Raw genomic sequence first — 27,153 nt, 5'->3', positions numbered from 1 at the left:
GTGGTCTCCTAGTTGGGAGGGTCCTTATCGAGTATGTGGCATTGTTCGAGGGAACGCGTATTTTTTGGAGACACTTCAAGGGGAGCGTTTTCAGCGCAATCAACGGGAAATACTTGAAAAAATACTTCCCGAGCGTTTGGCAAGACGCTTAGGAGGTACTATGGCCGGTAATTACATTATCGCCCTAAGACCAAAAACATGTTCTATGCTTTTAGATTCACGTTGTTCATCAAAAAGGTAGGGGGCATGTGTTTACACCCAAATTTGGCACCTAGGATTAAAATAGAAAAGATTGCCAAAATTTGGAAGTCTACAGGTTTCCTCCGAGTGGGCCGGTCTGACCGCCGTGTGTTGGGCGGTCAGACCGCCGGTTGAGGGCCGGTCAAACCGGCGGTGTGTGGCCGGTCTGACCGGCAGGGCCGAGTCCGATTCTGTTTTGTCGGGTCTCGAGGTTTCCTTGCTCGGGAAGGCATGTTTCGGGTTTCCTTTGGCTTCTATCTACGCATAGCATATAATCAGTAAATTAGTACTAGGTATATATCTGCACGCGCGGTTTAGGCCATTGGGATTGAATAAATATAATGTATAAGACTTATCTAGCAGCGTGTGCTATAATATGTGTTGATGTGCTTCGAAAAGCAATATAAAAGTCCAATGGTGTGTATTTATGAAATATATATATACTTTTATCTCCGTGTATCTTTAATTCCTTGATAACGATGTACTAGCAGATACTGCAGGTATAATTATATATAAGAAGGTGAATTGCATTTATGGACATCTTTCATCGACCGTGAAAGATTCAATTTAGACCACCTTAGACAATTGTTTTTACCTTGGACTACCTAACTTAAATTACATTTGTCGCATTTTGTACTACTCTAACTCTTTTCTAGCCATGCCATTCTTTTCTCCGGCAAATGTATGGCTTGCTTTATAGGTGGGAAAAATCACCAGCCGCCTGGAACTAATGAGCTCGAGATTGTTGATGTGCTAAAACAAATGGTTTGGGCTGTCAAATTGCAAAAAAAAAAAAACAAAAAAAAGTAAAATATCTACCTTCCTGCAATGCTAGAAATATTTTAGGTTTATGGGATTTCCGAGATTCATCGCAAAGTTGATTTTGATTAAGCACTAGTATATTATGTTTGTCAATTTGCTATTATTGCAATGATAAAGTTTTTGGCAACTATATATGAGAAAATGTTCAACCCTTAAGTGGTATTTTCCAGCGAACCAAAGAGGAAGTTGAGCTCAGAGAGCTAGCCATCAAAAGCTAGCAAGCTTAGTGCATATTGTTGTGGTTGCCTTTAGATCTCTGAAATAGCTTCCCCACGCTAACACGACCTGGTCTTCAGATGGTGAACTGGAGGCCTTGAAAGGCTTTGCCAGGCTTGGTTGCTTCAACGGAACAAATTTTCTCTCCTAATTAATGAAATGGCAAACCGCCTGCTTCTTCTTCTTCTTCTTCTTTTTTTTTAAAAAAAATAAGACAACTGGTATCATTAGAGAGTATGATAATGATGCTTCCTCTTATGATCGATAGTCATCCAGGGGATCTTATCCTATATTATGATGAGTGATGTAGTATGTTGTTGTCCACAAATAACTTATTTGTTACTAGCTAGGATCTACATATAGAGGATCTTTGTGCGTTTTGACTTTAGTTGGTTATTAATATTCTAATACAAGACGGGTATCTACTGATAGAGATTGAGAATATATGAATATAACCCATTTATGTTATCTAAATATAATTTTCGAAATGATGTGTGTTCTCGTGAAAGCGAGGTAAGGCGCCAGTCACAACATATAGTAGTACCTAGCTCAACATGCATTAGGGCCCCTTTGAATCAAAGGATTCATGTAGGAATTTCATAGGATTCAAATCCTATAGGAAATTATCCTATTTGGCCCTTTGATTCAAAGGATTGAAGCTCTCCAAATCCTATGAAATTCCTATGGAATGGCACATTGCATGTGGATTTTGGAGGAAATTTAGCAAGAGCTCCAACCTCTTGGAAAATTTCCTTTGAGTCTATCTCTCTCATCCGATTCCTGTGTTTTTCCTGCGCTCCAATCAAACGACCATTCCTGTGTTTTTCATGTGTTTTTCAATCCTCTGTTTTACACTTCAATTCCTGCCAGAATCCTGTGTTTTTCCTATTCCTCTGTTTTTTCTACCCTGCGATTCAAAGGGGCCCTTAAGGTTTACATCATCGACGACAGAGATTGATCGAACTCTCTATAAATAGTGGCTAGCTCGTCCATCGAAATATGCGCACTGCACCATCATATCATAGTACAATCCACAATCATCGATATCTGAATAACGAGGCAGTTGTATCCTAGCTAGCTAGAGAGATGAGGAGGCAGGTGTTAGTAGGGGTCTTGGCTGTGCTGGCCATGGCTGTTGCTGTGGTGCTGGCAGACGACGTGCCATTTACGGACGAGGACCTGGAGACGGAGGAGAGCATGTGGAACCTCTACGAGAGGTGGCGCGCCGTCGTCGTCGTCGGGGGACCTTGCCGACAAGGTTAGCAGGTTCGAGGCGTTCAAGGACAACGCCAGGTATATCAACGAGTTCAACAAGAAGAAGGACATGACCTACACGCTGGGCCTCAACAAGTTCGCCGACATGACTTACGAAGAGTTCGTCGGCAAGTACACCGGCGCTAAGGTGGACACCACTGCCATGGCTGCTTCTGCTCCCGATGAGCTTGAGGAGGAGGAGGAGCAGCTGGCCGTCCCCACCACGTGGGATTGGAGAGAGCACGGGGCTGTCACTGCTGTCAAGGAACAAGGCCAATGCGGTTCGTTCGGTACGTATGTACGTTGATTGGGATAAATTAAGTACTGCATATATATTATATCCTGTTAACTAGTAATATAATTGTATTAATTTAATGAATATATGTATGATGAAATATTAATTAAGGGAGCTGCTGGGCGTTCTCGGCGGCTGGCGCAGTGGAGGGGATCAACGCGATCATGACAGGGAACCTCCTGACAACATGGATTCAGGCATTGATGGAGCGTCTGGCCATGCTGTGGTTCTCCTGCCTGTGTTACATATATATATACCATTGCAGCTGAGATTCTCCTGGCCGACCAAAGAATATGCATGCAGGCTGAGAAATAAGGAGAAACATATCATTTGTGGTTCGAGCTGATCACTGCTTTGAGGCTAGCTATAGATGCACAAGGGAGACATGGATTTTTACGTAGAAATTGCTTATGGAAGAAAAACACGGGCACCAATTGACAATTATCACTATTAACTAAGGAGTTGGTTATGAACGAGAGGATACAATGGGATGTCCTACCCATCAGCTTAGAAGAGATATATAACGGGGAGAAATGTAGTCCTAATAGAAAAAGATTCATCAAAGTTCTAGTTGTGAAATCCATGGTTTGATTATAGTTTTGGTGATGAACAATTGGTATATTGGTTTTGATGAAATAGTGATTTATTGGACGAAGTGTGTTTTTTTTGTCTCTAGATAGGTTCGGTCGGACCAGCCTGTAAATGGCGATCGGACTAGACGTGGTGTTTTGCTGGCGCTTTGCTCTCTAGACAGGACCAATTAGACCAGGCAAGTGAGGCCGGTCAAACCGAAGGCTATATGTTGCGGTCGAACCAACTAGCTCGACAGTTCGAACCGGCAAACTCTAATTCAGAGTCAGTTTCATAGATTCTTGTGATTGCTTCATATTTATGACTTATAGATGGTTTCTATATGTAAATTATACTATTGTCTGCTAATATTGAGTTAAGTTGGGAAAAAACTTTTGCTCGGATATGGTTTCTTGGTTTGTTTATGTGTAGGCGTTGCTTGAGTCCTTGGGAGTGTATTGCCGATGATGGATAAAGAGTCTACTTGGGATAAGTTGTTGTCCAGACGATCAAGGAGATCATGCGGGTAGTAAGGCTAGAGAATAATGCACGTGGTAATAAAAATTCCATATGGCATATGAGAGGGGATTGTGTGCTTATGACACTGTAGTCAAATTTGGAAGGAATTCAAATTCAGCAAGATCGGACTTTAAATTGTAATAGAATAAGTTGGAGACTTCTGCGCGTGAGTTTTCTAAGGGATTAGGAGTACTTATCCATATTGGATCTATGTTGCCACATCATAGTATAAATAGATGAGGGGTTTAGGCTTTGGGTATCAAATTTTGGATAGGGTAATTTTGAGAGAAAATTAGGGGTTTATTGTAGATTTTGATTTGAGTTCGAAAGTTGAGAGATAAGTGTTGTAGTTGCACTTTGTAAGAACAATTAGAACCAATAAAATTGATCTACTTTCAAGAGCGTGTTCGATTTGTGTTTTTTTAATATATGACGCCATTGATTTTTTTATATACGTTTAACCATTTGTCTTATTAAAAAAATATATGTGATTATAATTCTATTGTGACTTGATTTATTATTAAATGTTTTAAGCATAACTTAAATATTTTTATATTTATAAAAGAATTAAATAAGACAAATGTTCAAACATTTTTCAAAAAGTTAATGGTGTAATATATTAAAAAATGAAGGTAGTATATACTACTACTATTTAGTTTGTGGGTTGAAGACTTGGAGTATTTTCTAAAAAAAAAAGACAAGAAGACTTAGGACATTGAACAATATTAATTCATGCTTGCAACGTTTGACAAAGACTTTGTTAGGATAACTTTTGATAAAGAAGAAACCTTTTAAACGTACGTATGTATAAGTACATGGAAGCTAGATGGTGTTTCTGCCTCATGCATATCAGCATATTGTTTTATCCGGCCCAAATAATATAGTGTGCGGGGGCAGGCAGGAATGTAAGCTAACCATAATTTCCTCTTATAATATGTGCAAAGCATTACCTTCTGGACTAATTGATAGCTTATTAATGCTATTTAAATTGTCCGGCCGGTGAGACCATATTATCAATGGTCTTAATTATTTGTGATTATTTCCCGCAAAAAAAATTATTTGTGATTAACTCTTGTTCGTGCACGCCTCAGCTCATGTCCATGGTTAGTTAATAATATAAGCTGTCTGCGTACGAACGTCGTCACGGTACAACGAATGGGCGCGAATATTATATATATTAATTATTATACGTTCATTACTCCTAGTACAAGTTAATGATTTGCAAACGAATATATTGACGAGATCAGCATGCATGTCTACCAACGGAGGTGCGTGTGCATGAAAAGGAAAGGAGAGAGAAACTCAGCTTTGTCGTAGCATCCAAAGTTTTGAAATAATTATGTTCTCATACTGTAGGTTTATGTTTTTCAATCTAAAATGTACGTTTTGATTAATTTGTAGGCGTACTCTTAACGTACGGGATGTACCTACGCATATGCCCTGCTTACGTACGTGCAGATGGAAATAGAAAATACTCAAAAAAAAAAGAAGAAAATACTCAGAGCGTCATTCAAACCAGCGACACTGAAGAGTACGTCTCGATTCTAGCTATCCACTACTCCATTTGCTTGTGCTCTAATAGTTTTAATTTGGGCCAACTTATTGAAATCAATCTCTCTTTAATTTGTCTGCAAATTGAATGAAAAATTAATGTGGACACGAGATAGGAATAAGTATATACGAATGCCAAGTTACATACAAATAAGAGCGACTGAACGATAGTCTAGAGCGCACCGATCGTCGACATGAGTAATATCCGTGCGCGACATTAGTAATATTCGATCAGCATATATGTCCCGATCATATCCTTCATTACCAGCTACCATATATAAACTTGTTACGTACATATATACATATGTGCGCGCGCGTGGATTATGCAATATTATGTATAGCTATGTAAGTCCATAGTCTAGCCAAAAACATAGAAGTAAACATGAATGATCAAGTTGCATTTATCACTAAGTGTTGCTTGCTAGCTTGGTTTTGCAAAGGAAAAAAAATCTGCTGTTGCTTGCTTGCATATATAGTATATTGCCCTATTGACTTTTTGGATCAATCTTTCGGAACTTGGACCATCAATAGCTCTCTAAAAATATAGTTTAAAATATACAAATCATATATGTTTTTTATTGTAAGTGCTTTTAATTTACAATAACACAATTTTGTTAGATATTATTATTAATACATTATATTTAATTTAATATAAAACAGTAGATCGTATATTTATATACGGAGGTATTCCCTCCGTACTCATAAAGGAAATCGTTTAGAACAATGTTTAAGTCAAACCCTGGGAATATAAATTATGAGTAACTCTCAAGTTGTTGAGTTTGAAAATGTAAAAATTATATGAATAGATTTGTCTTGAAAAATACTTTCATAAAAGTATACATATATCACTTTTCAATAAATATTTTTATAGAAACAAGAAATCAAAGTTGTGTTTTGGAGACCGTGTCGCTGTCCAAAATGACTTACTTTACGAGTACGGAGGGTGTATAGTGCTACACATGTATTGATGTATTAATTAGTCTGTGTGGTCAGCTAGCTACAAAATACTACTCCAGCTTGGTTAAGAAAATAAAATATTCTTGAAAATAGACATATGCATGGTCTTCAAAATACATATTTAATTCAAATTTTATTAATGCATGTATATTTAACAATCTAGCAAATTTCAAATGGAGAAGAAAAATAACAACTCTGACAAAAAAAAGGTGCAGTTGAATTTGCTGTTAGAGATTTGTTATATTTTCCTCCATTTAATTTGTAGATCGAAATCTATGTTGCAGGTTTGTACAAAGATATGTAACGTTGTAATATTATTTCCACTTTTAAAATTGTGATTATTTTCACAGCTGAACAAGGGTATAAGCACTTGAGGCCTAAATCCAATTCCTATTATAAAATTAGGAAACTTTGGTTCTTGAAACTATACGGATTCAAATGATCTACACCATCACGAAAGCTCAAAGTGTACTTTAATATTGTAGAAAGATCGCACCACCATTTTTCTTATACCATTACCGTACCATCCACTTATTCTTAAAAGTTCCAAAGAGTTGATTATATTCCATCGAAATAATTTGAACTCACACCTCATGGAAAAAATGGAACAGTCTGTTTGGTAAAGGAAGATCAGTAGCATCGTTTTTTCTCTATAACTTATCCCTCCAGAAAAATAAAATAAAAAAGGAAAGCAAAAAAAAAAAAGCAATGGAGGTTGATGGATGTGGTACAACTTAAAACTGATACCCAAGTTAATTAATCTTTTGATAAATCTAAGCTCGGGAACTGGCATATATGGAACCAAATTATTTCAAAAAAGTATGTTTAGCAAACCATGATATTCATATCCACACCGAATTTGAATGTAAAAATAATCTGCAAGATGATATTACTGGAGTTGAAGGTGGCTATAAAAATCAAGATCTTTATGTGGTTCCTAACAGAAGAAAGTGATTTTAGCAAAGGATAAATTGTAGCATATGTTGTAATGTTCTGTTTGCATATTTTTAGGCGATTGCCTAGCCCATTGTAAAATTGATTTGTGTTGTGCACTGTGTAGGTTGATTTGTAATTGGGAACTGTTTAATCCTAGCTATATATGTAGGTTACTAGGTTATATCTTTATGTACATTCAACTGGTATTCTAAGGAAGCATGACAGTATGTTCAATGATGCTACCTCTTTGCTTGGATTGATATATAGTTTGCCAAGGTTTGTCTTATTCCATTATGAGTGGTGCAGTGTCTACACAAACTTATTTGTTAGGACAGATATGATCTTTAATTTGTGAGTTTTGACTTTAAGCGGTAAATATTTTAAGACACGTACGATAATGCATGGTGAGTACGTAATGATAGAGATTGAGAATATATGAATATAATCCATGTTCTCATGAAATTAAGCTAGTAACCAGTAACCACTGCATGCCTAGCTAGCTCGCTCAACGCTTATGGTTTACTCTACATCAATCGATCGATGGACGATGGATGTATAGCTAGTTAGCTCTCGATCTATAAATAGTGGCCGCGTCCATCGAGAATTAATACGCACACAACAACTGCAGCAGCTAGACAATAATTAAGCTACTACAATGCAGAGCTCGATGAGGAAGCAGTTAGTGGTGGTGTTTGCTTTGCTGGCTGTAGCAGCAGCCATGGCGATGGCTGATGAGGAGGACGTGCCATTGACGGACAAGGACCTGGAGACGGAGGAGAGCATGTGGAGCCTCTACCAGAGATGGCGCGCCGTGTACGCGCCGTCGCGGGACCTCTCCGACATGGAGAGCAGGTTCGAGGTGTTCAAGGCCAACGCCAGGTACATCAGCGACTTCAACAAGAAGAAGGGCATGTCCTACGTGCTCGGCCTCAACAAGTTCTCCGACCTGACCTACGAGGAGTTCGCCGCCAAGTACACCGGTGGTAAGGTGGATGCCTCCGCCTTCGCTACTGCTACCTCCTCTCCCGACGAGGAGCTCCCCGTCGGCGTGCCCCCGGCGACGTGGGATTGGAGACTGAATGGCGCCGTGACTGACGTCAAGGACCAAGGACAGTGTGGTACGTATGTATACCTAATAACTATTCAGTTGGCATGTTAATTATGATGCGAATAATAAAGGGATTGGATATATATCCTCTCGAGAGACCAAAACACTTTCCCTATTTATATATAAGAGGTATATATGGTTTAATGAATGAAACTAATTAATAATAAAGGGAGCTGCTGGGTGTTCTCGGCGGTGGGGGCGGTGGAGGGGATCAACGCGATCATGACGGGGAACCTGTTGACGCTGTCGGAGCAGCAGGTGCTCGACTGCTCCAACACCGGCGACTGCCTCAAGGGCGGGGATCCTAGGGCGGCGCTGCAGTACATCGTCAAGAATGGGGTCACCTTGGACCAATGCGGCAAGCCACCCACTCCCTACTACCCAGGCTACGAAGCCAAGAAACTGGCCTGCAGGACGGTGACAGGCAAGCCACCGATCGTGAAGGTGGACGCCGTGAAGCCGGTTGCCAACACCGAGGCCGCCCTGCTGCTCAAAGTCTTCCAACAGCCCATCTCCGTTGGAATCGACGCCAGTGCCGACTTGCAACACTACAAAAAGGTACGTACATTTGTGCTTGAAACATTATATTGGTGCAAATTAATACTACTTAATTTATTGGTGAAAGTTATGCTGAACTTAATAACCGTGCATCCTGGATGCATTGCGCAAATATATACGCAGGGCATATTCACTGGTCATTGCAAGACGGCGCCGTTGAACCATGGCGTGGTGGTGGTGGGTTATGGTGTGGCTACTACCCCGGACAAGACAAAATACTGGATCCTCAAGAACTCATGGGGCAAAGGTTGGGGTGAAGATGGCTACATCCGTATGAAGCGTGACGTGGGAACCCCGGGGGGTCTATGTGGCATCACCACGTATGCCACATACGTTACAAAGAAGTGTCCTTGCCCCGCAAACCCTCCCACTATCATCACCTCCTACTAACCGACCGAACCAATACAGATATAGCTCCACTCACATGCACATGCATAATAAGTACACGCGTTGTCACCTTTATTGAGTACTCAAATGTGTGTCATAACTATGGTTACCTATGATACACACATGTGCTTAAGTAAATAAATAATGGTATATATTAAGCACACGCGCAGGTGTACAAAGACATGCATAAACTATAATAAAAAGGAGTTTGTGAATCGGTCATGTTTGAATAAATCAATACATCAGTGTATGCATGCATGTGTGCGTTGGTGTGCTTGATATAAAGAAATAAAAGTTCTCGTTATTATGAGTTCAGTTACTCCTACAGTAGTATTTTTCATAGTTTGCTATCGTCTCACATTCTCATGACCTGCAGGCCCTACGTATGTGGGGAATAGACCCATCTCTCACATAATGACCTGTGTGTTTAATTTGTTTCCAAAATGTTTCCTATACTACATGCATGTGCGGCTTGTGAACGTAGTTACAACTTACAAGTGCAAGCAACAAGGAAAATGATTTCTTCCCTTAAGGAAATGTCCATGCCATCCAAATATAGTAATAAAATAGAAAAAAAATTAAGAAGAGATATATAACTAGCTAGATCAATATGACATTTTTTGCATGCACTATTTATAGTCATATTTCAACTTATATAGATTTGAATTTAAATTTGTCTATGTGTGGAGTGATATATATATCTTTTATATTGATCTATCCTGTCAATTTTTTAATAGTTTTATTGACCGTTAATTAATTTGATGGCATAAAAATAAGGGTGCATCTCCTTAAGAGATTTAGAAAAACATCTCCCCAACAATATAATCCTTTTCACAGCTCTTGTATCCACAACACCATTTCAAGAGTGTTACATAGTAGAGCACACCCCCTATATATGCTATAGATGGTGAACTGGGCAGAAATTGATAGTGAGGGGGAGGATGAAGAAGAGGAAACAGAAAGGATATGTGCAGACGAATTGTGGGCCGCACCAACTTTTTTTCCCAATTGGATTACATCATATGTCTTGTAGCTAGGTCTAGCTAGCTAAAACATCTACGGTTTGGATCTAGAAGGTAAAATAGATAGTAGGAAAAATTCATGGATAGATGAACAAGTATGGTTTTCAAGTTTAGGTATGATTTTTATACTCACGAGGAAATGTAAAATGGATTTTCTTTTTCTTTGTTATAACGGTAAAAAATTCCACATGATGAAAATGGCTTTTTTAAGGGGGGATTTGCATAACATTGTCCATCATTTGTATCAAGATTTCAAGGAGATTACAGATACCGAAAAAAACAAGATTAAGGCGATATCTCGTAGTAACAGGGAAAACGACCGATGATATTGGGGTAGTCTAATTAAGCTAACACATCCATCGACACGCTGGTCAAACTCTATTGTTTTGCTTCTTCCATGATTAATACCGCGAAAAGCTAGGGGTAGGATTTCGCACTCTGGTCGAAAACCCTATTATTCCTTTCATTCCAGATTTACCAAACGACCAATGCGACTACGTACCATACCAAACCCATGCCGCGCAGCTGGGATAGAGCTCCTCGCACCACTCGACAAATTAAAGCTGGGGTGTCATACTAGAAAATAACCCTGCACGATGAAAATGGCGCAAGTCATTTTTATTAAAAAGGTCCCACTGATACATAATAATTTTATTAAGTTAAATTTCATTTTGGAACCGGTTATGCAAAATTGAATTACTATTTTCTATAAATATGCTCGAAAGAATATTGCAGCTTGGAAGCAACCATATGGTGATGTCGTGGTTTCCTCATGATTATTAATTTTGACCCGACCTTATTGTCCGTGGGCAGGTAATTATAAGTAAGACACAGACTATAATTAGTTTCCTCTTGTACATATATATTCACATTCTATATTATCTATTGTGTGGTAATTGACTATATCTTAATTAATCCGTACGTGCATTATATGTTATATACCAATTACTACGCCAGATTAATTAGCTTACCTACGATGGCCTATCTATGACGGGTCAAAGTGCCTTGTCACGGATATATGACCTCATCACTGATGGGCTAAAATAAAGCCCATTGTAGATGAGCCTTATCTATGACGTAATTTGTGATGGGCTTATACGTGGACCCAACGTTGAACACTTTTGATGGACCCACATATAAGCCCATCACAAGTGACCTCTTATTTGTGATGGGCTTACATATAGACCCGTCACGGGTAAACCAACATCACCTGTAGAAACTACAAGTTCTTTTTTAATAGATCTCTCTCTATCAAGTCTCTCTCCCCCACCCTCTAGCTGCCTCTCCGTCTCTTGCTCTGATCCCCAAGCACCAGTCCCCGTCTCCTCGTATCCCCCCTCCCCCTACTCTCAAGCGTTGCCCTGTGTCGCCTCCGCCCTCAAGCACCCCACTAGCATCTCCTCAAGTACACCGAGCGATAACAGACTTGTCGTCTCCACCAAGTAGTCCTCCCAAGTGCCGGCCGGCTTCGCCTCTGCCTTCCAACACCCTACCGGTGTCGCCTCCTCCCTTGAGTACCCCGAGGATGTCGCCTTGTTTTCTGCAAACTGCACCTCTACCTCCCAAGCGCCAGTCGGCATTGCCTTCGTCCCCGAGCACTCTGTTGGCGCCTCCTCATGTCCTCCATCTCTGAGCACCGTCCGCCACCTCAGCGACCATAGGCCCAGCCTTCTGGAGGGGATTGTTTCTCGAGTCAGCTGACGGAGCCAAAGTAAAAAAATATACTCACCCCTGTTGTTCGCGAGCCCACTTGGGTAACACACGATACAGGCGCGCCATATCTTCCACGTCGTTGATAGGATGTGTGATATTTGATTCTATCTCAGTTGTCTCTGAGCTTACGAGAGTTGGTGAGAAAGGGAGCTGCCTTGAGCACAGTCCACAGGAGACCGTGCCCAGGGACTGGGTGTGCCTCGAGCACAGCCCAAAAATGACCGTTTCTCGAGGGCCGGATGTGGTTCGGAGGCCAGATGTACCTCAGACGCAACCCACTCGTGGCCATGTCCGGAGGCCGGACACAGCTTACGAGCTAGAGCCCGTGCCCAAAGGTCAGACGGGCCCCGAGCGGCTGTTGCTGAGGACTTTCGTTTCATTTATCCGACATCCTCACGACCACAGATCGAGAAGAGTGACGCATGGTTAATTGATTGCTTGTTATCGCGTGCTACCTTAATTAATTACTAGTATTAGGCAATGAAAACATTTCGTGTATCGATTAAGGTCATGACTAAGTGATGTACTACAGTAAAACATGACGTCTTGGATTTGATTTCAATTTTGTTTTCTACTACTCCCCATTTCAAACTTCTTGTCGTTTTAGCAAATCTCACATGCATAAATCTAGAACATTATATGGTTACTCTCATTAAATACTTTTCGATCAATTTCTAAAGTATATGAGTCAATGAGAATTGTGTGATCGCATTAATATATACAAGACTAATTGATAAATGGTAGAAAGGGAAATTATCTCTAAAAGTATTTTGGATGTGAGTATTTTGATATAAAATTTTAAATGATAAAACGATAAGTAATATAAAATAGAGAGATTGATCAGAGGGTGTACTAAACATGAGTAGTAATATATATTATATTGCAATTACTTCCTTCATCCCAAAATATAAGCATTTTTAGCATAGTGATAAGAATTTTTAACTTTGACTACTAATAGAAAAAACTAAAAAATATTAATCATGTAAAATTGATGTTACTATATTTATTATTAAACAAACTATCATAATATACAACTATTTTTATTTAAAACATCTTATTTTATAGATATTGTTGATCAAAGTAGCATCTCGAAGACTATATCAGAGTAAAAAATACTTATATTTTGGGACGAATGGAGTAGCTCGTAACAACTTGATGGGATCTAAAGGCGCACGCGCGAGTAGAAATTACTTTATATGTATCAACTACAGTGAACGTCGTTTTATATCCTACGAAGAAATTAGAAATCTAGGCTTGTTTTTAGAAGGAAACCTAAAGTTTTAATTTCGAGTAGTCAATTGAAATATCCCTATCTGCATGCAAATTGAATGAATAAATGTCAACCTACTCATATATATCTATGACCTGTAACTGCAAATAAAAGTGACCGGAACAATATTTTAGGGCATGTACAATGGTCTTTATTAGCGGTCTCTCTTTATTATCATGCAAGCATATTTGATGACGTGGAAGAGATAGGAAGAAGGAAAGAGAAAGATGGGTGCTACGCATGACAACGGCATAGAGTCGACTCTTAGCATTTATTAGGAAATTTTTCGTTGCATTGAGTCTAATAAAGTAAAGATGATCTAATAAGAAAGTATTTTGGTACATTAATGATTAGAGACCCTATTGCCTTAACTATTGTAACATAATAGCCTCTAATTAACGTAGAGACCATACCGGTCTCTACCTTTGTACTTACCCTTAGAGCGTATCAACGCCCACCGAATTTGTAGTATGGCCTAGTTTTCAGGCCATGTTTAGATTCCCTAGCATTTTTTTTTACCTGTCACATCGAATATTTGGACACGTACATGAAGTATTAAATATAGATAAAAATAAAAACTAATTACACAGATTGCGTGTAAATCGCGAGACGAATCTTTTAAGCCTAATTGTTCCATGATTTGATAATGTAGTGCTACAGTAAACATTTGCTAATGACGAATTAATTAGGCTTAATAAGTTCGTTTCGCAGTTTAAAGGCGGATTCTATAATTTGTTTGGTTATTAGACTACATTTAATACTTTAAATGTGTGTCCGTATATCCGATGTGACACGGCAAAAAAAATTTACCACTGTATCTAAACACAGCCTCGATCGATATCCTTGCCCAAGCTAGGAAACTTCTTAGAAGAATATTACAGCTCTGAAAGTCTTTAACTATGAAAAAGCAAACAAACACACAGCTTGCTAGCAGCTCCTCACACTCCCCCCACATGCATATAATCATGTCCACGTGATCTATATATCGCGAACTCTATAAATGCTGGCCTTTAAGCATATATACTACTCCATCATTGGAAGATCCTAGCTAGCAACATATATACTACTCCTACATACAACAAACACTCAGATAGATATGAAGAAGACGACATTATCACTAGTCGTAGGGTTGTGGGCTGTGCTGCTGGTGGCGACGGCGGCGGCGCAGGACGTCGACCTGACGATGACGGACAAGGACCTAGAGTCGGAGGAGAGCATGTGGAACCTCTACGAGAGGTGGTGCAGCGTGTACTACGCGTCGTCGTCGTCGAGGGACCTCGGCGACGTCGAGAGCAGGTTCGAGGCGTTCAAGGCGAACGCCAGGTATGTCAGCGAGTTCAACAAGAAAGAGGGCATGACCTACGAGCTCGGCCTCAACAAGTTCGCCGACATGACGCTCGACGAGTTCGTCGCCATGTACGCCGGCGCTAAGCTGGACGCCGCCGTCCTGTTGGCTTCCATTCCAGAGGCCGAGGAGGTGGTCGGCGACGTGCCCACCGCGTGGGACTGGAGACAGCATGGAATCATCACTCCTGTCAAGAGCCGTGTTTAAATCCCTCTCTAAAATTTTTCACCTTACCACATCGAACGTTAAACACATATATGAAGTATTAAATATAGGCTAAAAAGTAGCTAATTACACAGATTGCGACTAATTTGCGAGATGAATCTTTTAAGCCTAATTGCTCTATGATTTGACGATGTGGTGCTACAGTAAACATTTGCTAATGGTGGATTAATTAGTCTTAATAAATTCATCTCACAGTTTACATGCGGATTATGTAATTTGTTTTGTTATTAGACCACGTTTAATATACTTTAAATGTGTATCCGTATATCCGATGGACACGCTAAAACTTTACACCTACGCGATCGCGACGGGGAAACTGTACACGCTGTCGGAGCAGCAGGTTCTGGACTGCTCCGGCGACGGCGACTGCGTCGGCGGAAACCCTTCCAAGGTTCTAACGGATTTCGCCGTGAAGAAGGGGATCGCCCTGAGCCAGTACTATCCAGCATACTCTGCCGCGAAGCAGGCCTGCAGGACGGCGGCCGGCACCCCGGTGGTGAAGATGGACTGCGCAGTGTGGGTTCCGTCGTCCAACGAGGTGGCACTGAAGCAAAGCGTGTACAAGCAACCTGTCTCCGTGCTCATTGAGACCAACAGTAACTTCCAGTTGTACAGTAAGCTGAACCATGCAGATCTAATAAGTTCGTTTTCAGTTTGTTTAACTCCATTTAATTTCTGTATGAAAAAAGTTTTAGTGACCTACTAATAATGAACATATATATATATATATATATATATATATATATATATATATATATATATATATATATATATATGTGTGTGTGTGTGTGTGCGCGCGCGCGCGCGCGCGCGCGCGCGTGCGCAGGGTGTGTATAATGGACCGTGCGGGACATCGGTAAGCCATACAGTAATAGCGGTTGGGTATGGCGTGACACAGGACAACATCAAGTATTGGACTGTCAGGAACTCGTGGGGTCCTGGATGGGGAGAGAGTGGCTACATCCGCATGAAGCGTGACATAGCAGTTAAGGAAGAGCTATGTGGCATAGCCATGTACGGCATGTATCCCATTAAGAGAACAGCTGCAATCTCTAGCATTGTCGATGTCGTTGCCTCCTACTAATAACATCAAGTGAGGTTGTACTGTTATGAACACGACTTTTCTAGATGTTGAAAATTATATTTACATACACATATATAGTGAGAACACTTTCATAACTAAATAAATAAAATGATATAATATGCACACCCACACAAATAAATATATATACAAGTATTAAAAAAAGAGAGTGGACACTTACATATGCATGGGTCTAGTTTAAAAATAATGTGTTCGTTGTACGCATTTATATATTTGTATGTGTCTTGTGGTTGAGAAGGTAATAAAGCTCTACTTTCTATACTTTATCATTTGAAGGAAATTATTTTTTGTCTCTCGAGGGAATTTATGTCCCCTCATTCTGCATTTCATTCAAATGGTCAATATAAAAATATATAAGAAAAAGTGACAAGATAGATCATTATAAAATATGTTACTACACAACATGTAAGTTCAAGCTTATACAAATTACAACAAAAATATATAACATAGGCATTGTGATAAAACAATATATTTGGATGGCATTAAAAAAAGAGGCCAGGGAATCCTTAACAGATGAAAAAACAGCTCCATCTTTTGAGTTGTCAACAAGACCCATAAATGTTTTTCTTTTAGAGTTACTTATATACACATTATATATTAATTTGGAGTAGTAATTATAAAGAATAAACTTTTTTGACCATAAGTACAAATATTGGTTGATGCCGATGGCAATGTTGGCTGGCTTGAGAGTTGGGCCGAATGAGATCGAGGTATAGATATGTTGGGCTGGGCTGACGGTGGAGAAGATATGAGTAAGAAGGCCGAGCACTCAGGTGGGCTGTTCCTCCGGTTCAGCTCGCACGAGCAGTCATGGATCGATCTGGCCGCCGGATTGAGAGAGACGTTCTGAGTGCATGTCTGCCAACGGATCGAGGTGCGTGTGCATGAAAAGAAGAGAAACTCAGCTTTGCCGCATCCAAAGTTTTGAAAATATTAATTTCGTAATATATCATATCGTTTTTCAATCTAAAATGTGTCGATTAATTTGTAGAATAAGAAAAAGATAAATATCACTGGTTAATAAATTAAGTGAGTCCATTTTACTAGTTTGAGTAAAAGTAAACTTATGTAGAGGTGTAAAACGTCTTAACGAGACGTATGTACGCATGCCCTGCTTACTTACATGCATATGGAAAAGAAAAAGTCAGAGCGTTGCCTAAAAAAACACTCAGAGCGTCATGCAAGCCAGCTACACTGAAGGTACGTCTTGATCCTATCCACTACTCCAGTTGCTTGCTCTAGCTAGTTTTAATTTGGACTAACCAATTGAAATCAATCTCTTTGTCTGCGAATTGAATGAAAAATGTGTCCCCGCAAAAAAAAAGAATAAAAAGTGTGGACTCAAAAAAGGAAGTATATATGAATATCTGCCTAGTTACATACAAATAAGAGCGACTGAACGATAGTATAGAGCGCACGGGTGGGTCGATCGATCGATCGATCGTCCACCGAATTTTAAACCTATCCGCGCGATATTCACTTGTTACTACTATATAATCACATGCATGTAAGACAGGGTGGGTGTATTAATTACTCAGATTGCACAAATAAATAATAGCCTAGCTTATAATAACTTATCCATGTGATTAACTCGTTGGAGCATCGTCACTTGATGTCTACTGTTTCTAGACAAGGAAAATGCATGTAAAGTACTCCCAGTCTCCACGTAAACTAGGAATACACTGTCATTACACCTTAGCTAAACAATGAGACGACCAAGAGAAAAAAATATAACATTGTCATTTGTCAAGGCTAAAGTTTTTTTAAAAAAATATCTATGATTATAGTTATATGCGTGGAAATGCGACCGTACGGAGCAATGATAGGGATGCATGCCAAATTGCGAATACAATATATACTATTCCCTCCGTTTCAGGTTATAAGACGTTTTGACTTTGGTCAAAGTCAAACAGTTTTAAGTTTGACTAAGTTTATAGACAAATATAGTAATATTTATAATACTAAATTAGTTTCATCAAATCAATAATTGAATATATTTTCATAATAAATTTGTATTGAGTTGAAAATGTTATTACTTTTTTCTACAAACTTAGTCAAACTTAAAGTAGTTTGGCTTTGGCCAAAGTTAAAACGTCTTATAACCTGAAATGGAGGGAATACGAGTTAATGACTTACATAGTATATATTGACGGAATCTATCTGCCAGTTGATGTGCATAAGTGCGTCAGTGCATGTAGCTAGTGTGCCTAAGAAAAAGATAAGTCCAATTTAACCCCTCAACTATTCACATTGTTTAAAATGCATCATCGGAGTTTAAAACCGGTATTCAACACCTCAAAGTATCAATACCAGGCATATTACCCCCCTTAGCGGTTTCGCTCCGGTTTTGGTACAATAAGACTCCACATAGGATGGCACATGTACAAATAGGAACTCAATCCTATCATAGGCACACATGTCAGCTCTCTCTCTCTCTCTCTCTCTTGCTCGATTTCTCTCTCGCTCTCTCTTCTCTCTCTCTCTCTCTCTCAAGTGAAGGCAGAGGAGTAGCGTTGAGGCCAAGCTCGCCAAGTTATCGGGCCAGCGCACTTAATGACGATGAGGTGGGTAGGAAGTGAAGGGCGGCACCGGAGGTCAGAAACAAGACAATCAGTGGTCAAGACCAGTGAAGATACGAGTGGCATCAACGGATCTCGCAAAGACACACTGAACCAGATGGGGAGGAGCCCGCTCATCGGCGAGCCTCAAGGAGGAGCTTGCATCAGCGACGCTACTCCTGAAGAGAATTTCTCCCTGTCGCTCCTTTCCTTCTCAAGCTTGAGGCTATGGGGAGCTCGATGCAACTAGGCCAACTCTAGTTTGGAGGGAGTTATAGAGAAATAATAGATGGAGGGAGGAGGAGATTGTCCACGAGTTTTTGCTTTGCCCATTCGCTGTGGGATTATTGGCGGAGCCCCGCAAGGAGGATATATAGTCCGAGCATGGCACTAAGGTTAAAGAGATCACAGTCGCCTATGTTGCCTCTCGAGCTCGGGCTGCGGATCTAGAACGAGGCTGAGGCAAAGGTGGAGGTGGGTGGAGCTCAGGCTGTGGATCATCAAGTTACACGCATCGTGGGCTCCCTTAGTGCCCAGACTACCTTGAGCTCCATTGCATAAAGTCACCACACCATCGCTTGGAATTCCCGATTGGGGCCTAGATGAGCTCCGGAGAGAGGCGTGGGGCAGCAGCGGTTCCACTCAGAGCTATGGGTAGCGGTGCTCGAGGAGCACCACGTCGAAGACAAAGCTTAAAGAAGTGGTGCACTCAGGGATGCAGAGCACAAGCTCGATGGAAGGTTGCAGCAGTGCTTGGGGACATTGAATTTGGCAGAGGCGGGACTCGGGGATGAGGAACTTGAGCTTGACGTCAAAAAGAGAAGAGATGAGAGAAAGAGGAGGTGGGCCCATAGTTGTATATAATACTATATTTGATGACTAGATTGTGTCACGCCCCGAACTAGTCCCGAGCGGAACTAGCCCGTGACGCTCCAAATTAACCTGTTAGTCGATACCAGTCCCAGGAAACAGTGTTGGTATCACAGGAAGACAGAATATCACAGCAACAGAGGTCTCTTTATTATAGAGTAGGAGTACAGTCATGTTGGGCTGCGGACAGATCCCGAGCTCACAACTGCATAACAAAAGGGAAGCGGAAACCAAGTCTTGGACCAGACATCACAGGCGCGACTTGGGAACTAGGCCGAAACCCTAAAACTCATCGTAGCCGGCTTGCTCCTGGAAGAACTCCTCGTCAGCGGGATCCGCTTCGTCTTCTTCAGCAACTAGGGGGATTATTTATATAGAGCAAGGGTGAGTACGGGAGAAAGGGGCGGCTCGGCCGAGTTTAATGGGCCGGCCAGCCCAAGAAGGCAGCCCAAGGCGCGTGCACGGGCGGGGAGGGGAGTGAGAGCCGGTGGGCCGGGTCCATCCCGCGTGGTCCCGGGTTGGACCCGCTTGTCAGCGACTCGGCTCACCATGGGCGAGGTGCACGCGGGGCGAGTTAGGGTTTGGGGAGGGAGGCGCGGCGCATGCGCGCGGTTCGCGGAGGACGTGGTGCGACGGGCCCACGCGCAGCCTCACGGCTCGCGGTGGACCGCGCGCACGGAGAGGGAAACGGAGGGGGCGGCTGGCCGGGTTGGTCGGTCCGGTCGCGGCCGAGGTGGCGCGTGACGTGGCGCCTACGTGGCAGCCACGCGGGCCGGCGGGAGGTAGACGACGATGGCGGTCGGAACGGACGGCGGACGGCGGTGGCGATCGGCGGAGCGAACCACGGCGATACAGGTGAAAGCGAGCACACCGGGAGGTTGCACAGGACGAGGGGAGACGAGCCAACGGCTCGGATTCACCGGGGAATACTCGACGGCGGCGGATTGCAGCGGCGGCAACCGGCGGCGGGAGAAGGGGGAAACGGCGATGAGGTCACGAGGGACCGATTCCCGGCGGTGAGAGCATCTACGCGGCTACGGGAACCCATTGCTAGCGTCGGATTGGGCGGAAACGCATCGAGGGAGGCCGGCGACGAGAGGCGCTTCCGAGCTCGGGCGGTGATGGCGGCGAGCACACAGCGGGCGGCGACAACGGTCGGGGCGACGCCGGCTAGCTATGGAGAGGCTACACATGCTAGTACCGAAAACTAAGGGGAGGAGATGGATCGAGGTGGGAGAACGGGGGGAGGCACTACCGTGCGGGGAAGGGCGCAGTGACGATGGGCCGATGGCACGGGAGCGATCTCTCCGGCCTCGGGCCGGGGAAGAGGAAGGAGAGGGTGCGCCCGGAGTCCCCTTCCGTGTCCTCGCTCGTGCCGGCTCCTCCGACATGCGCGACGGCGAACGGCGACGGCGAACAGAGCACGAGATGCGGCGACAACGGAGTGGAGACGATGGGACAAAACGAGAGGAGAAGGGAGAGAGGGCGCCTGGGCTTTATAGGACGGCAATGTCGGTTTGGAAACCGACCTTGGGCGGTCAAGAGAGCGAGCCAGCGCTCGGCGGTCGCGGCCCAAACGGCGACAGGGGGGAGGATGATGCCGGCGGGAGAGAAAAAGGGGAAAAGGAGGAGGGGAAAGGGGGCTTGCCTCCTTGCCACTTCGGGAAAAGGAGGAGGGAGAGAAGGCGACGCGGCAGAGGGGGCGGAGGGCTCTGCCTCCGTTCCCTTGGAGGCATGCGCGGGGAGTGGCGGGGCCGAGTCGATGACGACGGCGATGACGGCGGACCGGATTGGAGTGGAGCGGCGACACGGGCTGCAGGCGCGGGCAGGCGCGGCAGAGGCTGACGGCGGCGGCGACCAGGAGGTCGGCCACCACGGCGCGCGCGCGGGGAAGCAACGGGCGACGCGGCGATTTGGGCGGCGTCGGCGGGAGGCGGCAGCGGGGTCGGAGTCGCTCGGCTCGGCGCGGCTCACGCGCACGCGTGCGCAGCGCACGGGCAGAGCGGGGGGAGAGGGAGAGGGAGAGAGAGAGAAAGAGAGAGAGAGAGAGCCGGGGAGGAAGAGGGAGATGGGCCGAGAGGGATTCGGCCCATCGAACCCGAGCGAGGCAAAATAGACTTTTGCGGAGGGATTTGATTTGGGAAGGATTTGGATTCGGGATTGAACTCGACGAAAGATCGGAGATTTGAGATCTGAGATGGCACGGACACTAGACAACAAGCAAGGAAACGGATTTTGTAATTAGGGTTTTTTAAGAGATAGTTTTCCCGCTAGGCGCCACGACGGAACGGGCGCTACAGATTGCCATGTCAGTTGCCACGTTGGTGAAAACCAACTAATTTTTGACTTAAGGCCGGGTGTTGTTTGAACGGTTTCAAAAGATGAGGGGTGTTTAGTAGGCAATCAAGTTTTAAGAGTGTTTTGTAGGCAATCAAAGAGGTAGGGGATGTAATATGGACTTATCCCAAATAAAACAAAGAAGATGAGAAATTCAGTCGGTAGCATCCAACCTGCGATAAGCGAAGCGTAGACGTTTTTGATTCACTATGAAATTTGATGTCGTCGGTCGAACCAATTAATTTCGATCTCGCACTTCTCTTCAATTTGAATGAGTAAAAGTAAACTTAAAATAAATATGAATTGTAGGCCCCATTATCTTAAGAAAATAGAGATGAATTGCATGTACGAATAAGATGAGACCAATTGAAATGGGATATATCAATTCGCGGTCGTCGTCGTCTACAGAATCTGAGATATATAAACATCTATATATCCTCCCCAACTAACCTTGCTGCGTGTACAATAGTACGAACTTTCATATATATGATTATGCAGTTATAACATATATGCAGCACAAGGAGCTAAAAACTAAACCAAGAAATCAACTTGGATTATCACTAGCTTAAATTGTTGCTTCATAGTTAACTTATCGATCAATAATCTGTGGTCACCTATCTATATATAATTAAAGAATATTTCCCTAGCATCGTACAATTGGACATTAATTGACATGGTCTCTGCAATTAAAATTTGTAATGGACTAAGAATACATGCTCTTTTTCGTTTGAAATGTAGCATCAATTACTATAATTAATTAGCTTAGTACGTAAATGCAAAAATGTCAAACAACGATAGAAACGTACTCATTTAAAATTTGTTCGGACCTTTTCTTAAGGGATTTGTTATAAAAGAACTTGAGAGTCAAATTGAATTATTGCGCGCGAGTCAACTGTATTTGGAAAATGGTAAGTGGGTCGAGTACCTTACAAGTTAACAGAACTCCTAATCTAAAATTTATAGAAAGACAAGTGATCAATATTCTCGGTCGTGATGGAGGAGGAGGAACAATTCCAACACATTTTATATCATAGGAGTATCACCTTAATCAAGCTCAACTTGTAGGTAATTAATGGCGATCCTGTTAGCTAGCGATCGAGCTATAAAAATGGCAGCCTCCGATGCGTGCCCCATCATTGAAAGAAACAACAATCACTGGTGCTAAATAGCTAATAATTAAGAGACGATACAGGCGCTAACACACATGGAGATGAAAAATCCATTGGCAGTAGGGCTGTTGGCTCTGCTGGTGGCAGCCATGGCGGTGGCGGCGGCGGCGCACGACGACGACGACGTGCCATTCACCGACGAGGACCTGGAGTCGGAGCAGAGCATGTGGAATCTGTACGATAGGTGGCGCGCCGTGTACGCCTCGTCGTCGTCGCACCTCGGCGGCGACATCGAGAGCAGGTTCGAGGCGTTCAAGGCGAACGCCAGATATGTCAGCGAGTTCAACAAGAAGGAAGGTATGACCTACGAGCTCGGGCTCAACAAGTTCGCCGACATGACGCTCGAGGAGTTCGTCGCCAAGTACGCCGGTGCCAACGTTGACGCCGCCGCCGCCTTGGCTTCCGTTCCGGAGGCCGAGGAGGAGATGGTCGGCGATGTCCCCGCCGCTTGGGACTGGAGACAGCACGGAGTTGTCACTCCTGTCAAGGATCAAGGCTCGTGCGGTAATAACTAATTAAGGCCCCGTTTAATTTGAATTATTGAATGAATTATTATGAAGAATTATTTACTTGATTAGAAAATAAATTAAATATTTTAAGAAGTAAAACAAGTGGTCTAACGTAAAAATGCAACAAAAAAATTGAAGTGTCTTGAGAAACGTATTTCTTAAAGTTTGGAGTAAATATGGTTAATAATAAGTACTTAATTACTCGAAATCTTTGTGTAGTAACTAAAACTAACACATTGACTGATGAGTTAAATCAGGGAGCTGCTGGGCTTTCTCGTCGGTGGGTGCGGTGGAGAGCGCCTACGCGATCGCGACGAAGAAGCTGCTCCGGCTGTCGGAGCAGCAGGTGCTGGACTGCTCCGGCGGCGGCGACTGCGGCGGCGGGTACACATCGACGGTCCTGTCGGAGTTCGCCGTGAAGAAGGGGATCGCGCTGGACGCGAGCGGCAACCCTCCCTACTACCCGCCCTACCAAGCCAAGAAGCTGTCCTGCCGGACGGTGGCCGGAAAGCCCGTGGTGAAGATGGACGGCGCGGCGTCGGTTCCGTCGTCCAACGAGGTGGCACTGAAGCAGAGCGTGTACAAGCAGCCCGTCTCTGTGCTCATTGAGGCCAACAGCAACTTCCAGTTGTACAAACAGGTCAGCCATGCATGGATGCACCTAATCATCATTTTTTTTTTCGATTGTAGTGAAGATGAACACACCATCTTATGCACATATATATGTGTCCACGAATACATCCTCTTTAAGATGACATAGGCCCTATTTGGTAAGAGCTCCAATTTCAAAATTTAGCTTCAAGAGTTGGGTCTGAAATGAGTTGTGGAGCAGTCAAAACCTAGCTCTATATCTCTAGTTTATTTTGTGAAAGCGCTCCACCCAGCTCCGCTCTAATTTTAAGTGGAGCTGAAACTGTTTGACTGAGCTCCAGCACCGGGAGATGTGGAGCTAGAGCTGAAAGTGTACCAAACAGGTCCATAGTACTTCAAGAAACCAGCACATATGGAAGATTTCAATTAATTAATTTTAAATATGTAGAATAAATCTTAATGATGTAGTAATTAATAAGTTGTTGGTGTACTTTAATTTTGCAGGGTGTGTATAGTGGCCCGTGCGGGACATCGATAAACCATGCCGTGTTGGCGGTGGGATATGGTGCGACACCGGACAACACCAAGTACTGGATTATCAAGAACTCGTGGGGAACGGGGTGGGGTGAGAAGGGTTACATTCGGATGAAGCGTGACATTGCAGCGAAGTCTGGGCTCTGTGGCATCGCCCTGTACGGCATGTACCCCATCAAGAAAACCGTTGCAATCTCTATGGTCGTTGACGCTGTCGACTCCTACTAGCTACTCCTACTTGCTTAATAAATTATCAAGAAAACATGTGTCCTACGTGTTGATTACTGGTTACATATATATGTGCACAGTGAGCTGTGAGCACATTTTCGTAACTAAATAAATAAGGTAATATATTCATAACTAAATAAATAAGGTAATAGTATGCACACGTACGTTCATGTGCATGTCAACGCCCGTGTAAAAATAAAAAGGAGCGGCTGGGCATATATGTATGGGTCGAGTTTAACTAAAACAGTGTGTTCGTCGCATGTATTGTTGTATGTTTTGTGCTTGAAAATTAATAAAAGTTCTAGTTTATTTGTAAATTGTTCTATATTTTCTCTTTGGCATAAAAGTGAAGTCTCAAAACAGAAACATATTTGGGAAATGTCAAATGTGGGGCATAGATTCTCTCATGAAGCGAGATGATTACTTTCTTTGGTGGAAACAGAAAATATATCATCATGTACATAATTAGCCTCCATTTTCTGAAAATAAAATGTGAACAGCTTCCATGAAAACATTTTATTTTGTGCATCAGTTTTTATAACTATATAAAATTCCAGAATTGCATGATGTTTTGTTTGGAGAGTTCATGTCCCGGTTAGGCCCATCTTAGGAATGGGCCAGAATATGGGCTTTGCCCATAGTTGTCGGGGAAAAGTACACCGAAGGTCCCTCAACTTGTCATCGGGTTACAAAATCATTCCCCAACCACAAAACCAGATACCGGAGGTCCCTCAACTAACAAAACCGTTCGCTTGAGGTCCTCTGGTGGTTTTGACCCCGGTTTTGTCTGACGTGGCGAGTGAGTCAGCGTGGGCCCCACATGGACCCCACCTGTCAGCATTGCTACATCAGTCGTCTCTCTCTTTTCCTCTCTTCTCTGTTCTTTCTCATCCTCATCTCTCTCTCTCCGTACTCGCCGACAGCGAGTCTATGAGGCGAAAGAGGAGGAGGGCGTCGGCGACCGGCGACGCGGCGACAGGCGACGCGGCGGCGGAGGAAGGGGCGGCGCGCGGGCGGCCGGGGACGGAGCGGCGACGCGGCAGCGGGGGAAGGGGCGGCACGCGGGCGGCCGGGAGAGGCGCGGCGCGCGGGCGGCCGGGGGCGGAGCGGCGACCGGGAGGAGTTCAGCCGCACTCTCGCCGAGCGCCTCATCCTCGACATCGAGAAGGTGATGTGCCAGCTCGACGCTCTCCCCTTTAGGCTCATGCCCCCCGTGCCGCCGGCGCCACCTTCGGTTTCCGCGGGAGCACCTCGTGCTCCTCCTCCGCATGGACCTCCTCTCCGCGGGCGGCCGCCGTGCTTCCCCATCACCGCCGCCGCTGGCGGCCGTCATCAAGGCGCCGCCCTCTTGTAACGCTCCGCTTTCTGCGGGACGTTAAAAGCTAATTTACTGAAAATCCTAATTGTGAAAATTTCGTTCTTTGAGTGTTGAAGTCTAAGTTGTGCCAAAGATCTCAATTTAAATCCCTCCTTTGGTCCATCTTTGTGCTATCAAAGATCGCCTCCTCAAAATTTCCGTTCCAAAATAATCTCGAAGTTTGAATCCTTTTATTCGGATTTCACTCCAGAAACCCTAACCACAAATATCGCCTAATTCCGGAATCCAAATCCAAACTCCAATTCTCTCCAAAATCAGTCTTCTCTGTGAAAGTCTATTTTGCCTCCCTTGTCGATAGGCTGTTCCTCTCTTCCGGCCCATCCCCTCCTCTCGGCCCAGCTCTCTCCTGCGCGTGCGCCGCACGTACTCGGAGCGAGAGAGAGAGAGAGCGCCGTCTCTCTCCTTCCCCTCTCTCTCTCGCTCGTTCTCTATCTTCTCTCACCGGCGCTGATTTCCTGCCGCCGCCTTTGATTTCCGTCGCACCCTTGCGACGCGCGCGTGCCCGTGGTGGCCGGCCGCCCGGTCGCCGCTGCCGTCAGCCCTGCCGCGCCTGTGCCACGCAGTCGCTCGGCCCCGTACCCCATGCGATGCGTGCCCGGCCGCTCCAAGCCGCGTGCGTCCAACTCCCGGAGGCAGAGCCCTCTCTCCCTCCTCCTTTCTCCCAGAATGGCATGGGCAAAGCCTCCTTTCCTCCCCCCCCCCCCTTTTGCTTTTTCCCCGACCGGCACCATCGACCCCTCCCCCCTCTGCCGCCCGTGACCACGCCCTGCCGCCAGCTCCCCCGTGACCGCCTCTCCTTGACTGCCCACGAGGTCGGTTTCCTCCCTCCCCAAACCGACATCCCCCACCTCTATAAAACCCGAGCCGCCCCATCTCCCAATCTCTCTCA

The 27,153-nt window shown here is 43.9% G+C and overlaps 3 protein-coding genes and 1 pseudogene across 3 annotated transcripts; all 4 read left to right on the top strand.

Moving 5' to 3' along the window:
• Nucleotides 1-2,364: 2,364 nt before the first annotated feature.
• LOC127783848 (thiol protease SEN102-like) lies at nucleotides 2,365-3,872 on the top strand (annotated as a pseudogene).
• A 4,122-nt stretch (nucleotides 3,873-7,994) lies between these two features.
• LOC127785079 (zingipain-2-like) lies at nucleotides 7,995-9,705 on the top strand. Its single transcript, XM_052312500.1, has 3 exons — nucleotides 7,995-8,478; nucleotides 8,638-9,026; nucleotides 9,150-9,705. Exons 1-3 carry the CDS (start codon nucleotides 8,016-8,018, stop codon nucleotides 9,414-9,416), a joined length of 1,119 nt encoding a protein of 372 aa, XP_052168460.1. The 5' UTR covers nucleotides 7,995-8,015; the 3' UTR covers nucleotides 9,417-9,705.
• A 4,809-nt stretch (nucleotides 9,706-14,514) lies between these two features.
• LOC127783847 (stem bromelain-like) lies at nucleotides 14,515-16,072 on the top strand. The gene is made up of 3 exons (XM_052310996.1): nucleotides 14,515-14,962; nucleotides 15,276-15,603; nucleotides 15,811-16,072. The coding sequence occupies exons 1-3, from the start codon at nucleotides 14,515-14,517 to the stop codon at nucleotides 16,070-16,072; spliced, it is 1,038 nt and encodes a 345-aa protein (XP_052166956.1).
• A 6,908-nt stretch (nucleotides 16,073-22,980) lies between these two features.
• On the top strand, nucleotides 22,981-25,203 carry LOC127784246 (stem bromelain-like). Its single transcript, XM_052311440.1, has 3 exons — nucleotides 22,981-23,528; nucleotides 23,791-24,173; nucleotides 24,629-25,203. Exons 1-3 carry the CDS (start codon nucleotides 23,060-23,062, stop codon nucleotides 24,884-24,886), a joined length of 1,110 nt encoding a protein of 369 aa, XP_052167400.1. The 5' UTR covers nucleotides 22,981-23,059; the 3' UTR covers nucleotides 24,887-25,203.
• The last annotated feature ends 1,950 nt before the right edge of the window (nucleotides 25,204-27,153 follow it).

The sequence above is a fragment of the Oryza glaberrima genome, chromosome 9 (genome assembly GCF_000147395.1).
Source record: "Oryza glaberrima chromosome 9, OglaRS2, whole genome shotgun sequence".
NCBI lineage: Eukaryota > Viridiplantae > Streptophyta > Magnoliopsida > Poales > Poaceae > Oryza > Oryza glaberrima.
This window is presented reverse-complemented; position numbering and strand designations above follow the sequence as displayed.

Bases quoted from the DNA above. Each gene is read 5' to 3' on its own strand.
- LOC127785079 (XM_052312500.1), top strand. From the start codon at position 8,016: ATGCAGAGCTCGATGAGGAAGCAGTTAGTGGTGGTGTTTGCTTTGCTG. The intron at 8,479-8,637 runs GTACGTATGTAT...TTAATAATAAAG, and splicing joins CAAGGACCAAGGACAGTGTG to GGAGCTGCTGGGTGTTCTCG. The intron at 9,027-9,149 runs GTACGTACATTT...ATATATACGCAG, and splicing joins ACTTGCAACACTACAAAAAG to GGCATATTCACTGGTCATTG.
- LOC127783847 (XM_052310996.1), top strand. From the start codon at position 14,515: ATGAAGAAGACGACATTATCACTAGTCGTAGGGTTGTGGGCTGTGCTG. The intron at 14,963-15,275 runs GTGTTTAAATCC...ACACGCTAAAAC, and splicing joins CATCACTCCTGTCAAGAGCC to TTTACACCTACGCGATCGCG. The intron at 15,604-15,810 runs TAAGCTGAACCA...GCGCGCGCGTGC, and splicing joins AGTAACTTCCAGTTGTACAG to GCAGGGTGTGTATAATGGAC.
- LOC127784246 (XM_052311440.1), top strand. From the start codon at position 23,060: ATGGAGATGAAAAATCCATTGGCAGTAGGGCTGTTGGCTCTGCTGGTG. The intron at 23,529-23,790 runs GTAATAACTAAT...GAGTTAAATCAG, and splicing joins CAAGGATCAAGGCTCGTGCG to GGAGCTGCTGGGCTTTCTCG. The intron at 24,174-24,628 runs GTCAGCCATGCA...TTAATTTTGCAG, and splicing joins ACTTCCAGTTGTACAAACAG to GGTGTGTATAGTGGCCCGTG.